Raw genomic sequence first — 14,509 nt, forward strand, 5'->3', positions numbered from 1 at the left:
GGAATTGGAAAGAATTCTCTTGTTTGTTTATGAAAGAAAGAGGTGAGAAATGGAAATAAACCATTTCCATTTCTCTGATTTTGTTTCTCTAACAAAAGCGGAGAAATGGATTTCTATGGGTTTCATTTCTCCCATTTTCCCACTACCTCTCTCTTTCTCTTTCTCTCTCTCTACGCAAATCCTCTGTCCACAGCTCCAATGGCCGACGGCGTAAGCACCTACCAGAGCGGCGGAGCCGGCGGCAAGTTCCGGAAGAAACCTAGCCGCCGTAGTTCTCACGCCACGCCGTACGATCGGCCTCCAACCGCAATCAGAAACAATAATAATAATAATAACAATAATAATAATTACTCTAGCCTATTAGCGAAGCTTATGGACCCTGCGTCTAGGCTGTTATACGCTGATGCTAATAGGTTGTTTGGCGTGTTTCGTAAGCGGCTTAATTCTCAACCTGCACAACGTTTGACAGGTTAAAAGCTTTTCTCGATTAGGTATTTAGGTTAGGGTTAATTGAATTTGGATGTGGAATTAAGTTAATTGATTTTGTGTATGATTGTGCTGGATTAGATGTGGCTGTTTATGTTGATTGCTGAATGCTGATTATGTTTATTTGCTTAAGATGTGGAGGAATTTGGTTAATTGATTTTTGTGTGCGACTGTTGTTGGAATTAGATGTGGTCTTGTATGGTTTATTGGTTGTTTATGTTGATATGCTTAGGGTTCATCTGATTGTATTTGTTACCTTGTAAAAGAGCATATTTTTGGTGCCACTTTATAGTAATTCTATCATCATGGTGGATTGTTTTGTTATTGTATGTTTACATTGGCTTATGTTTGTTTTGGTTTTAGAAAGAAAGTGCTGTTTAAACTGTAGGGGTATACGTTTAGATTTGATTTGAGTGGGTGTAGTTTTGCTATAGTTGAGGAGCTGCTATTAGATGAAATCTTCAGTTTGTTAGATTTAAGAGGGGATTTGTTTCATAGATGAGAATTGGGAAAATTTTTTCTGTTAATACTAAGTTTGTTGTTATGTTTGTGAATGTTCTTTAAAATCACCAGGGGTATGTACTTTGTAGGTTTCTGTAGATGTGATAATGGAATGTGTCCCATACAATCATACATCATATTGCGTAGATTTTGTTTCACTTATGTATTATATCTCACAGCATAAATGATGATTGTCTGGTTGTCTTTTGTGTTCATTATGTTCAGCTTTGTAAGCTTGCCATTGAGTCAAAAGCGACAGACGGGTAAATTAAGTTGACATAGAAATATAGGTTTTCAGTAAGTTTGGTTATAAGAAAAGGCATCTGTAATTATGTATGTATTCTAGCCAAACCATGCTTGACTATCGTCATGAAAAACCTTTTTTTTTGTTTCACTTTTGTTAAGAGCCTGTAATTAAGTATCTAGCTTACAGGACTGTTTATGAATGTGACTGTCTTGTGTTGACTAGAAATAAAATGTTGATATCATTGCCATTGATTTGGTAATGGCTAAGCCAATAAGTTCATAACCCACAGTAGAGGTTACAACATCGTTGGGGGATATAAAATCTAAGTTATATGGACTTCATTGTTGCTTAAAATTTTAACTGAAACATAGCAGGGTTATTGTTCAAAAAGCTGACATTAATTTCATTCACATTGCAAAAGTTTTTAAATTATGTATTACTACGAATCATAAAGTATGTATCAGCCAATAAGATTAGACAAATTTTAATTATAGTGTTAGTTATATTTATTATGGACAACCAATCAAGTTTTTATTTTTACCTTGCTGCTACCTGTTTTTTAAAATATATTTATGGTTTTTTAATTCTTTCTATGTTCCTTACTAAGGCTTTACTGTGATCAGGGACTAATGAAGACCCAAGGAATGTGTCTCAGGAAGCCGCTGTAAATGTAAGTTTATTATTTTCCATATCACATTTTTTCCCCCAAAAGTTACTTTTGCTTTGTTGTTAATAGATACCCTTTTCATCATAGCATGCTTCGAAAACTGATGCATTTACAAGTGGGACATTGATCAAACATGTAGTAGAGAGGGAGACTGTGAACTTTGATGCTGCAATTTCTACACCTGTTGTCATTGCAAGAGTAAGTTGTATTATTTTGCTTGTGGTTATTTGTTTTAGTTTTGAAATTCATCTGTAATTGGATCATCACAGGCCTTTGAAGATGATGTGGCTTCACCTGCTGAGCTGGCAAAGGCCTATATGGGGACTAGGCCTACAAAACTATCACCAATTGCGTTGACAATAGAAGAGAAAATTGAGATGGTCGAGTTGTATACTGATGGTTCAATGGGATAGTTGTGTATGGTTGAAGTATGTTTTGTATGTGAATTGGTTTTAACTATGGTTGATGTTTTTTGCTTAAAAACAATGTTTTGTATGTGAATTGGTTTGATCAATGCATATTTTGGTTGGAATTTATGCATCTTTTTATATGTTTTTTATTTTTTAATAAATATTTGTTATGAAAAAAATACTTGTGCAAATGATAAAGTTGATATAATTCTCTGTTTATTTTCTATGTACCAAACAAGAGAAATGATTCTCAGCTATATTTCTCTACTGAAATCTCTATACTACCAAACAGAACAGTCAATTCTCATTCTCCAGACCAATTCCCTTTCTCTGTAATTCCATTTCTCTATTCCATTTCTTTACAATTCCATTCTCTGTACCAAACACCCCCTGAGCAACTAGATACATGGAGCATGACAAACAAGGATGTTTAGAAGCAAAGGGTAAAAGCGTCATTTGACATAGCGTCCAGTTTCCAAGAGATATAGAGAGAGAGAGCTCCGTTGGCAATTGTGCGTGTTTGTTTGTGTTTTATAGAAACATCATCAGCCTCCGTGCTGTGCTGTGCTGTGCGATCGGATCATCATAACCCAGTGAGTCGATCCAAACACTAGTAATCTTTGGAACCCTAGTATTATTATTATTATTATTATTATTATTATTATTACCCATCCCCAATTTTGATCCTTTTATTTAAGTTAGGGTTTCGTCCTTCAACTTGTCTACCTAGAACCCTAATTCCATTCCAATAAAACCCACGCACCCTATGGCTGCTGCTGACGATGGCCTTATTGCCCCTAATTCTCCCTGGAATCGGATTGTCCCCGCGGTTACTGAGAATGCCAGCTCTCCTGATGATTCCGGCAGCGATGCTTTTAATCCCGTTATGGGTGCCGCCTGGCCTGCCCTCGGAGAGTCCACTAAACCCACGCTTAAGTCCGACTCACTTGCAGATGCTTCATTGTCACCTGCATTACAGGTATCATTATTACTATTATCAATTTGGATTAAAACATGCTTTGAGCTATGAGAAATAATATGTGAAATTGTCGATTTGTTGTAGGTAACAGGAAGTTCATCTCCATCGAATAAACAGGCGGCTGCTGCTGCTGTTGATGTAAGTCCTAATTCAACTCCAAATCATGTGGCACCTTCAAAGCACAAGTCTTTTAAGCGCGGTGGTGGGAATTCTAGCTCAAATGTATCAGCTAACGGAGCGGTGTCTCAGCCTCCAACGACCCAGGATTCGGTAGTGGAGCCGTCACATAATGTTAGCGTATCTGGGAAAGCAGGAAGTGATCATCGTGAGTCACAAAAAGGAGCGCAGTCTCACGGTGGTAACGATCATCAACAGCAGCAGCAGCATAATCATCAAAGGGGTGGATATAAAAGAGGCAATAGTAGAAGCTTCAACAACAGAGATCATGATCGTGGGAATCAAGAATGGAATCAACGCAGTAGAAGTTTTAATAACCGAGATACACATTTGCAGTCTCAAAGAGGTTTTCCCAGGGGTGGTGGTTATATACGACCCGCTGTACATACATCTGCTTCACTTATTCCTCCACAAATGCATGTGCCAATGCAACCTTTTGGCAACAATATGTTGTACCCTGGTGAGGTTTTTTATTATCTTATAGCTATGATATTATATTATTAACCGTGTGTGTTGCATGATGTTTGCATCCTTCTGCAGATGTGACATCTTCAATAGTTTATTTTGGTCCACCTCCTCCACCCATGCCTTTTGGTGCACCATTATCTCCAGTGTATTTTGGTCATGATCCTTTGTTGAATGCTAACATAGTGAACCAAATTGATTACTATTTCAGGTGCATCTTTTTTAAATGGATAACGAATGGTGGTTTTTTATAATATTAGAAACTTGTCATTTATGATGGTGCCATTGCAGTAATGAGAACCTGGTTAAAGATACATACTTGAGGCGAAACATGGATGAACAAGGCTGGGTTTCTGCTAGCTTAATAGCTGGCTTCAAAAAAGTGAGTTGAAAGAATAATTCTTTTGGTTGATTCATTTAATGGTTGATGCTTTCTTCTATTTTAGTGCCCTTATGTTTGCATTTTTTTTTAATTGAGCCATGTATTTGCGACTCTTCAGCTAGCTTGGTGTTTAAACAGAACATGAAATAACTCTAGCATTGTCTTGATATTAGCAATTACTTCTATTAGAGCGTATTTGTCTTCCATAAATGTGATTTTATTGAAGGTTCTCAAAAACTTCACTTTTCTATCACAAGTCATATCATTCATAATTCATAGACACTAAAATCTAACATGATTTATATTAACTAGTACGTTAGAATGCTTCATGCAGCATTATTTCCCAACCTTATTTAGTGATTTAAATGTCTATTTAATTTAACTAGTGTTAATAGTGAGTGTGTAGAACAGTCTACTTTAATTATGAATGCATCCCCATTTCTGTAAAACTACCACTCTTTTCCTGAATCCATCCATGCAATTTGATTACTGTCTGGTTACAGTCTACGTGCAAGCTCATTATTAACTAAGACGATGGACATAGAATGGACAGTAATCAAATTGCATGGTGTATTCAGGAAAAGGATGTAGTTTTACATGTATGTTGATGCATTCATAATCAAAGTAGTCTGTTCTACACACTCATTAGTAGCTATTAGTTAAATAGGCATTTAAATTCAATAACGATGGACATAGAATGGACAGTAATCAAATTGCATGGTATATTCAGGAAAAGGATGTAGTTTTACATGTATGTTGATGCGTTCATAATCAAAGTAGTCTGTTCTACACACTCATTAGTAGCTATTAGTTAAATAGGCATTTAAATTCAATAGCGATGGACATAGAACGGACAGTAATCTAATTGCATGGTGTATTCAGGAAAAGGATGTAGTTTTACATGTATGTTGATGCGTTCATAATCAAAGTAGTCTGTTCTACACACTCATTAGTAGCTATTAGTTAAATAGGCATTTAAATCATTGAATATGATTATGAAATAATGATACATGAAGCATTCCAATGTACCAGTTAATATAAGCCCCGCTTCATTTTAGTGTCTATGAATTAATTGATACATAAAAATCGATACTACTTGATGTTAGAAAAGTGAAGTTTTTGAGAACCTTTGATAAAATCACATCTATGTTTTGACTCGGTTTTTTTCTGTAAAATTAGTTCATTGTTGTGTAAGGGGTTTTTTTAGCTAATATTGAATGCAAAGAGTCACTATCTCAAAAGTTATTTTTTCCATTATGATTGTGATATTTTGGTGTTGCCATGCTCCTTTAATTCTACAGTTCAAGTTAATGCACTTTTAGATATACATGATTTGATTACAGTTTGATCTTTTATGCATGTAAGTTTTGAATTTTCCAAGTTATGGGATCACATTGCATCTATATGTTGACCTCTAGGCTCTAGGCCTCTAGTCAATTGTTAAAGTGTGGTGGATATCACTGCAAGTGTGGTGGCTGGACCATCTACTCAACCTTTTCTTGTTTTTTTTTTTTATTATAATGTTTTTTGTTGTGAAAGAAGAAATGATGTTTTGCCCTATTATAGGTTTCCTCTTTGACGGATAATGTTCAGTTTATATTAGATGTTATGCGAAGTTCAGCTGTTGTAGAAGTGCAGGTACGAGTTATTTTCACCATCTCGCTTTATCAAACTTTTGCAGTTTTGCTGATAACTTGCACTAGTATCTCTTAACGATAATCATGCGTTTTAACGTTCTATGATACTTTTATCTCCCCAGTCCTCACTTTGTTATGAAAGAATAATTATACTTTCTTAACATACTTTACTGGACTTTATAGGGTGATAAGATACGTAGGCGAAATGATTGGATGAAATGGATAATGCCTGTACCTGGTCAGTACTTGAATCCATCAAGCCCACAGACCAATCATGAAGGGTTGGTGTCTCAGGTTCAGAGTCTTACATTGCACGGGCAAGTTGAAACTCAGTTTAGCAGGTCGAGTTCTGAAGGTGAGGGGACCGTTGGTGTGACTGGTCAACAGGCTGGTTTTGACCATGCATCGGCAGCTTGAAGCGGAGTCTTTAATCTCAAAAACTCGTTTTGAGAAGAATGGATATCAAGTATGATGATTTCAGAGGCACATGGACGGACCTTAAAAAACTTGAAAAAAAAACTAAAAAAGAAAGACTTTAATAATGAATGGAAGAAACACCAAAAGGATAGGATTATTATGACATGAGTAAGTATGGGTTTGTTTGGATTTAAGGATTTGCTTCTTTTTTTGGACCAATGTTTTAAAACTATCTGTCTGTCCTTTGTGGTTCTTGGTTTATGTTTTGGGTTGATGTTATTGGGGGAGGATTTTGTGATTTACTTCCCCAGTATAATACTTCTTGCTGCTCTGAGGTGATTTGGACTTGTGATCAAATCATATGAATTGTGTGCTATTATTAAGTTCCATTTGAATATGATACAATACTTTATCTTCGCTCTTGCATGCATGTGACATATTTGATGCAGGTGTGGCAGAGGTTCTTTGTGTTTGTGTTGCCCGAATTGATTTGAATCTGTTTCAAGTTGCTCTTTTGTGTTGTTTTGCTTGACAAATTCTAAAACCGGAATGTGCTGTTTTGGGTCCAAACTGTCAAGTCCAGGTGTATTGTCTTTGGGCATTTTACTCAAGCCTAAGCACTTTTTTTTTGTTTTTTAGTTTAAAGAAAATCTAGTTCGGTAAACTAGGCACAATCAAACCAAACCAACATACGAAGTTCCAAAACCGATCAGTCATCATTGTATGGTTAATCGACACTTCGGTTATGGTTTGGGCCAAAACTCTGTGCACATCCCCTGGCTTTTGTAGACTCCCCTGTATTTATAGACTTGCTATTCTTTCTATATCTTTATTCCCATTCAAGGTCGCCTCCAATCGATAATTATTCTAGCTGATTTTGAGCAAGGTTTTATAGAGCTATAAGCCACATGAATGCTCCTGTATGTTTATTAGATACTAGCGGCGGTGACGGTGATTTACAATGTGATCCTCGTTTTGAGTTAGTTTATCATTGCTCTCGTGATATATTGTGTATTGGTTTTGTTAGTTTTTGTATTTTGCCGCATCAATGTGATCTATCTATGCCATAAGTATATATTAAATAACTCAATTAAGTAAAACAAAAGGTCAAAAATATAAATAAGAAAATGTAAGTCATAAACATCATTTCAGTTTTAATAAACCAACACGTGTGTTAACCACTTGCATTGCGGTGATTAGTTTTAGTCATATGTCTTACACATTTCAATGACCTCATTTGCATATTTTGTCTTCTTGTTTGACTGCTTCAGTGACTAGATGATGAGTTTCTATTATCTTCTCATCCTTAACTATCACATCTGCTGGAGCATGTTTGGACGCTGCAAAAAAAAAATGTTTAGTCTCTCATACATGTTTTACCAAAACCAAAAATGTTATATATTTAGTATTGATGTTAAATTGGCACATGACATTTCTTCTAAGTTCTTTGTTTCGTCCATAGGAGATTCCTAGTTTATGTAATCAAAAAAGAAACAAATTCTTATATTGTAAATGATTGATTTGATAAGGAAGACCATGTCTTAATTCAATTTCTGTTACAATGAATAAAGTATAATGATAATAATAAATTCAAAATGTATTCAAAATATATTCTGAAATATAAAGCATTAAAGCCAAAATCTATAGCATGACTACATTTTATAACACGCGTGGTTCATTCATCACGTAATGCTTAACAGCAGACAACATTTGAGGTGTATATCCCATCTCGTCTAAAATCTTTGGCAGGATGTACTAATAGCTTTGTATTTTCCCGTGACATCCCTCTTGATAATGCCATGTATAGTTGCCCATGTAAAAGTACAGAATCTGGTAGATAAAACACCGACGTGTGAAATTGTTTGACCTTGAGCTTTGTTGATGGTCAAGAAAAAAAGCTAAGTTGAATGGAAGACTGTTTTCGTATTAGCTTAAATGGGAACATGTCGTTTTCAGAAAGACTTAGAGATATTCTTGGCAAATATACTATTTTTTTTTTGTGTTGACCAACAACTGTTTCTACATCAATAGCGGAAACCTTTACATATTAATCTTGTGTCATTACATAGACCGAGTGATGGATTGATATTCCGTAACAATATTATCGGACATCCAATTTTTAATCGAAGCTTATGAGACGCCAAGATTAAACTAAAAGGTAATATGCAAGGGTAGTTTAACTAGCACAAATACATTAAAGGGAAATAAACCGACAAACAAAACAGAACAGAACAGAACAGAGTAAGTTTCATATATTAATCCTTAACATAGTTTTAGAGACCACCGACTACTACCAAGTACCAAGTGTCATGTACCCAGTACCAAATTGTCCCTTGCTGTGAACTCCATTTTGACATTTGTAAAAAACTATAACCCCCATCTCAAGATAATAAATAAACTATTATAATGAAGTACTATATAAATTTTATATATATGTGAATATATACATATAATAATAAACATTTTTGTATGGATTGATTTGCCTCAGAAATCACGAAAGCAATTAAATGATCCATTTCTCAAAAACAAAAAATAATAAAAATCTCTAGGCATATATCAAACTGGACACTTTATTCCTAATCATCATTAGGTACTTGAATAATCATTTATCGTTTGTGTAACACCTCGTTATTTGGCATGTAGTTTAAACGAGAAAAGTTCGTTATAATTTGAGAACGTAATCATGGATGGTTTAAATATTTACGAGGCTATTCGATCACATTTGGTAGTTAGTTAGCTACGATACATGAAAACTAAACACCATGGCCTATTGGCCTTAAAAACTTATTCGTTTAATTCAAAAGTCACAACCAACATTAAAATATACATGACTAAATTCTTTCTTTGTATGGTCAAGACGACCCAAACATGCATTTAAAGCCAAGGAAGTTTTGAAACCATTTGTTTTGTTAATAAGTTATTAACACCATTAAAAGTGGTTGAATAATAAGAATCATAAGAGCTAAGAATAATAAATAAGGAATTTTGATGAAAATAGCAAGAAAATTGTCATCAAAACATAGGCTTGTTATACTGATCCACTAGGTTAGATCCCGTGTTACACACGCACGGAAAATATATAAAATTTCAGATATATATATGTGTGTGTGTTTGTTATATACATTTTAATGAATTGTAAACGTTGGATAATCTAGCATTATTATTATTATTATTATTATTATTATTAAACATTGTTGTTTTAATAAAAAGAACCCAACATACAAAGACAAATGAAGAAAATTAACAATTTAAAACATAATTCTAAGTTATGTAACATATTTCTAACTTATACCATGAAACAAAAAAAAACATATTAATTAAAATTTCAACATCTACTGAAGTCATATGTTGTAAACTATGAAGCGCAAATATATAGATGTTGCAACATAAGTTGTGTGTTATAAAAACTATTTTTATCAAAGTCATATAACATACAAGTACACAGTATAAAAAATGCTACAAATATGACTATAACAATGAGATATAATTATAATTTTTATTAAATTACGTGTTTAATAAAGCAGCAATATAATTACAACCTCGTGACTTAAACCACCATTTCAATCAAAATATCCATACATCCGGTCCAAATGTTCATAAATAATTTCTCAAAATCCAAAAAAAAAAAAATAACAAAGTCCCAAAATTTAAAAAATAACAATAGAAACAATTATTGTCTTTATATTATTCAATAAATGAATATTATAACAATTTGTTTTGAAATTTTAATGTTTAAAATTAATGTTCAAATTAACACGTGGAAAATATATAAATGTAAAATTGATAAGTTAGAAGCCTTTATGAACATGCTAGTTGAATACAATGTGAAAACCTTGTGTTACTTTAATAGTATAGTAAGGTATGGTAAAAAAAACGTTTTTGTTATACTTAATTCTTAAGATATCTTATTATTATTAAATTAAATAACTTTTATTGATTACATAGACATATAACTAAGATTTCACCTACTGTGGGTTTTCTATTGAGAGCGAAACGAAGATAATCAGACATGTCAGTGTTATCCAAATGACAAAAATTGATATAAACTTTTAAAAACTTGATATAAACTTTTAAAGACAAAAATTAACTAAACTTCACATGAGGACCATCTAGCTTATATCAACATTTATAAACTTTATTGAATATACTTCGTTAAATAATCTGAGTATTATTGATATTTTGCTTTTCAAAAGATTTGGTTTCAAGTTATTAAATATATAGTTTAAAAATAAATAATAATAATAATAATAATAATAATAATAATAATAATAATAAAAATAATAATTTAGTAAATATATTAAAAGTATTTATGACATGAATAATAAATGGTTTTAATTAATTCGGGTATATTTATAAACAATAAAAGATTTGTGTAACTGACTCTAATAAATATTTTAACAAAAATAAACCGCAATTTACGGGCGTAAGATAGGCCCCACCGGGCACTTCGGATTCCTCACGTCTATCCAATCAAATTGATCCACGTCAGCTACGGTTTCCCATTTTTATTATTATTATTATTTCCATACATAAAAACGAATTTGGCGGCAACCGGAATCATTTCAAATTGCAGATTTAAAACCCTAGCAACCTTCGTTTCCCCCAATCTTCTCACACTCTCTCTCTGCAGGTTCGTCTTGGATTCAATTAATTGCTTTGAAATGAATCGATTAGTTGATTTCTGCATCGCACGTGCTTTAATATAGGTTTTGTTGATTTTTGCAGGTGAATTGATACCGAGCGAGAGGATGAAGGCTATCGGTGACCTCTGACGGTAATTGTTTAATTTAAGTTCATGTTTATAGATCGTAGTCTGCGTTTGGTGATTATTGTAGGCGTAAAGTTAAATATTATATATTCAATTGATATCTGATGTGACTTAACTCTAAGTATTAGCAGATAATAAGTTCATGTTTATAGATCGTAGGCTGCGGTTCGTCTATGTTTCCGTTAATGACTGTTATTCAGCTTGTTGAAACGAATAACAGTCATTAACTGTATCATGTACTGTTCTGCGTGAAGTAGCTGTATACAGATGTATTTTGTCTGCTTTAAGCTTTGATTTACTATCTGTAAAGTCAACACCTGTATCTGTATTGGTTATTGCGTATAGAGTTAGTTATTTAACTAACTTCAGGGATTATTGTTGATTTGCAGGCATAAAATAAGAAAAAATTATATATTCAATTGAGGGTTATTGTGTGTAGAGTTAATTATTTACCTAATTCAAGGATTATTGTAGCTATTTTGTCTGCTTTAAGCTTCGATCTCCAGCCTGTAAAATCAGATTTTTGAATCTGCATTTGGTAATTATGTGTAGAGTTTGTTATTTACCTAATTCTGGGGTTATTGTAGGAATAAAATTAAATATCGTATCGTATATTTGGTTGATATCTGATGTGATTACACTGGATCTGACATTTATTTGGATTTTCGCAGCAGTAGAGGAGGCAAATAACAACTAGAATGGGCAAAGTGTCGCCTAAAGAGAAAATGTCCAAGACTTCAAAGCAGAAGAGGCGGGCGCACGGATCCAACAGGTATTTGAAGCCAGGTGCCCTTGCTCAGCTTCGTAATAGCAAAGCGTCTGCATCAAAGTTATCTGCAGATGTTGGGAATAAGAAGATTGATGCTATGGATACAGAGAATACTCTGTTTCAGAATGAATGTGTCTATGACAGCCCTGTATTATTATCACCTGAAAAGTTCAGATACAGTCATGTGACTGGACCACTTGATGTGCACAAGGAGAATAATTTACAGAGAACACCTAAGACACCTCGTGACCCGTTTCCTGAACCGGATGGATCTGATTATGACTCCAGGCTTGAATCTCTCCCAATGGAGTTGCTGGTAATCTATTTTTCATCTCTATTTTATACTGATCATATATTCCAATTTAGCATAACCTATATTTTAATATGTGTAATTTATTGGTTCAGGTAAAGGTACTTTGCCACTTACATCATGACCAACTGAAAGCGGTATTCCATGTCTCTGAACGAGTTAGAAAAGCTGTGAGTTATTCTATATACATATCATCATGTCTAACTGTTACATAAAAGCAACAGTTTTAAAAATGGTTTGCATATTCATTCCTCAGACCGTGATAGCTCGCCAGTTTTATTTCAACTACACGACACCAGATCGGTCTCGACAAGAAATATTGTGCACATCCACACAGCCTTGTGAACACTTGTCTTTTGTGAGGTTAGCACTTAACATCCCATGAATATTCTGTTTCTTATTTGGAAAATTATTATTTTGTTTAATCAGTTTAATGGTTTGGTTTTCTATCTTTTATAGCAAGGGAGATGATAAAGACAAAGGTTTTAAACTACCCATAACTCCAAAAGCACCTAGGCACGGGCCCCGCCCCCCCTCTCGCATAAAGTTAACGGAAATGCGACAAATTGCAGCGGTTTTGTTTCAAGAATCGGCGTTTCATCCTAGCTACATTGTTCCATCTTTAATACCGAAACCGATATGCAAATCTTTCGGTTCCAACCGTGTGTTGTTTTATGATGAAGAGCTTGAGCTTTGTCAAGCTGTTGCTCAGAATAAGCTTCTTTAGGCTTTGTTGCAGTCTTTGTTATGTATAGTGGTAAGCTTCTCTTTCTCTCTCTAGTTTCATGTTTTTTAGATTGGTGTTATTAGTGGGTAGGTAGGGAATGATGGTGCAATTTTGAAAAATCTAATGGAGGCAGTCATCAGCTTGATGAGTGGTAGACTACTATGGTTGATAATGGAATAATATGTTGAATGTTATGGTTTGTAAATATTATTAGAACAATTTCATTTAGGAGTTGGTTGGTTTGTTTATTTTATTTTTTGTTTATGGCAAGTAATACTACTATATTTGGTGGTTTTCAAGTTTCTTTGATTTTTTCTATCTTCTTCAAATTGTTTGTTGTAATTTTCTTGTTGCACACAAGGGCGGATCCACATGTAAGTAAAACACCAGTGTCACATGCTGCTATTATAAGTAATTGTTTACTTCTTTTAGCATTAATTTTGGAAGGTACCTATTGAACAATCTTAAAGAGTAAAAAGTTTGAATCTCTCACTAAACTTGCATAAAATTTAATATAAAATTGAATAAAAACATGTTTGAAAGAGAGTCCAGTTTTATGCTTACATCATGCTATATAAACAAATAACAATGTGTAGTCCTCAACTTATAGTTTTAAAAACTTGTGCTTTGATGCATTTTGATCCTGAGTGAGGTGTTAAGGACTTGAGGTTACTAAAAAAAGACAGGTTTATTTAAGGGCAATATGTTAATTGGTTAACTTTTAAAAACTAAAATGTAAGTTATTCTCACAGTCTCTGGTTAGATTGCTCAATTGATAGTCTAATCTGTTAAACTACTCAAACCAAGTGTGTTAGTGTATAATTGATGATCAGATATGAAAAACTCATACATATTGCAATTGATCATCTAATTTGTTTAATTACTTATTACCACATACAACAGTCGCATTATACAACATAACATCTGCATCAGTGGAGCTGTACATCAACTGCAACAATGCGATCTCATCATTCCATTATGTGATGCGTTCACTTACGCACATATTTTTAAACCAGGTCCTCAAGTTCAAACAAAAAAGCTTAAAAATTTTAATTAGTAAACAAAAGGCAGGAAAAGTCAACATTTTACTCCCTATTTATGGTTTAAGTCCAGCCCGAAACTCCCAGAATCTTGTGTATACAAGAGCCTCATGCGCTGGTTTAAGACGACTAAAGAAAAACTCCTTACAAAATTAGATTAAACTCTTGTTATTATTGGTAATTAACAAGGCTGCATGCCTCCTATTATTATTAGTCGAGCACTAGCATGCTTTCAAAGGGGGTGAGAAAGCTACGGAAGACAATCCGATAGTAAAAAACGATCTGGGCCTTCTGTTGAGCCTTGAGAAGTAGCAGTAGACCAGTGACTTATATCAAATAAAATTTCACATGAAAGAGCAGTTTATTAATGAGATAAACATGAAGATAGTGTGTGGAGCTTGTGTGGCTCACAAGTATAATTAAATGCATGGGACATTTATCATACTAGCTAACTTACATTACCTTCCCACCTGTTTGGAAAGAAAGACACCCATTTGTTGGACATTTTGACTTCATAAAAGTGATGG

General features: G+C 33.7%; 2 protein-coding genes across 2 annotated transcripts; both read left to right on the forward strand.

Annotated features, from left to right (window-relative positions):
- The first annotated feature begins 3,077 nt into the window (after positions 1–3,077).
- Positions 3,078–6,368, forward strand: LOC143626352 (la-related protein 1C-like). Its single transcript, XM_077096475.1, has 6 exons — positions 3,078–3,290; positions 3,375–3,927; positions 4,008–4,143; positions 4,224–4,314; positions 5,881–5,952; positions 6,135–6,368. Exons 1-6 carry the CDS (start codon positions 3,078–3,080, stop codon positions 6,366–6,368), a joined length of 1,299 nt encoding a protein of 432 aa, XP_076952590.1.
- A 4,701-nt stretch (positions 6,369–11,069) lies between these two features.
- On the forward strand, positions 11,070–12,955 carry LOC143626277 (F-box protein At4g35930-like). Its single transcript, XM_077096419.1, has 5 exons — positions 11,070–11,142; positions 11,808–12,221; positions 12,311–12,385; positions 12,472–12,578; positions 12,675–12,955. Exons 2-5 carry the CDS (start codon positions 11,835–11,837, stop codon positions 12,940–12,942), a joined length of 837 nt encoding a protein of 278 aa, XP_076952534.1. The 5' UTR covers positions 11,070–11,142; positions 11,808–11,834; the 3' UTR covers positions 12,943–12,955.
- The last annotated feature ends 1,554 nt before the right edge of the window (positions 12,956–14,509 follow it).

This window comes from Bidens hawaiensis, unplaced genomic scaffold, assembly GCF_021521415.1.
Source record: "Bidens hawaiensis isolate Kalapana, Puna unplaced genomic scaffold, B.hawaiensis_p1.1 tig00004357_1, whole genome shotgun sequence".
NCBI lineage: Eukaryota > Viridiplantae > Streptophyta > Magnoliopsida > Asterales > Asteraceae > Bidens > Bidens hawaiensis.

Bases quoted from the DNA above. Each gene is read 5' to 3' on its own strand.
- LOC143626352 (XM_077096475.1), top strand. From the start codon at position 3,078: ATGGCTGCTGCTGACGATGGCCTTATTGCCCCTAATTCTCCCTGGAAT. The intron at 4,144-4,223 runs GTGCATCTTTTT...GTGCCATTGCAG, and splicing joins CAAATTGATTACTATTTCAG to TAATGAGAACCTGGTTAAAG. The intron at 5,953-6,134 runs GTACGAGTTATT...TGGACTTTATAG, and splicing joins CAGCTGTTGTAGAAGTGCAG to GGTGATAAGATACGTAGGCG.
- LOC143626277 (XM_077096419.1), top strand. From the start codon at position 11,835: ATGGGCAAAGTGTCGCCTAAAGAGAAAATGTCCAAGACTTCAAAGCAG. The intron at 12,222-12,310 runs GTAATCTATTTT...TTATTGGTTCAG, and splicing joins CTCTCCCAATGGAGTTGCTG to GTAAAGGTACTTTGCCACTT. The intron at 12,386-12,471 runs GTGAGTTATTCT...TTCATTCCTCAG, and splicing joins CTGAACGAGTTAGAAAAGCT to ACCGTGATAGCTCGCCAGTT.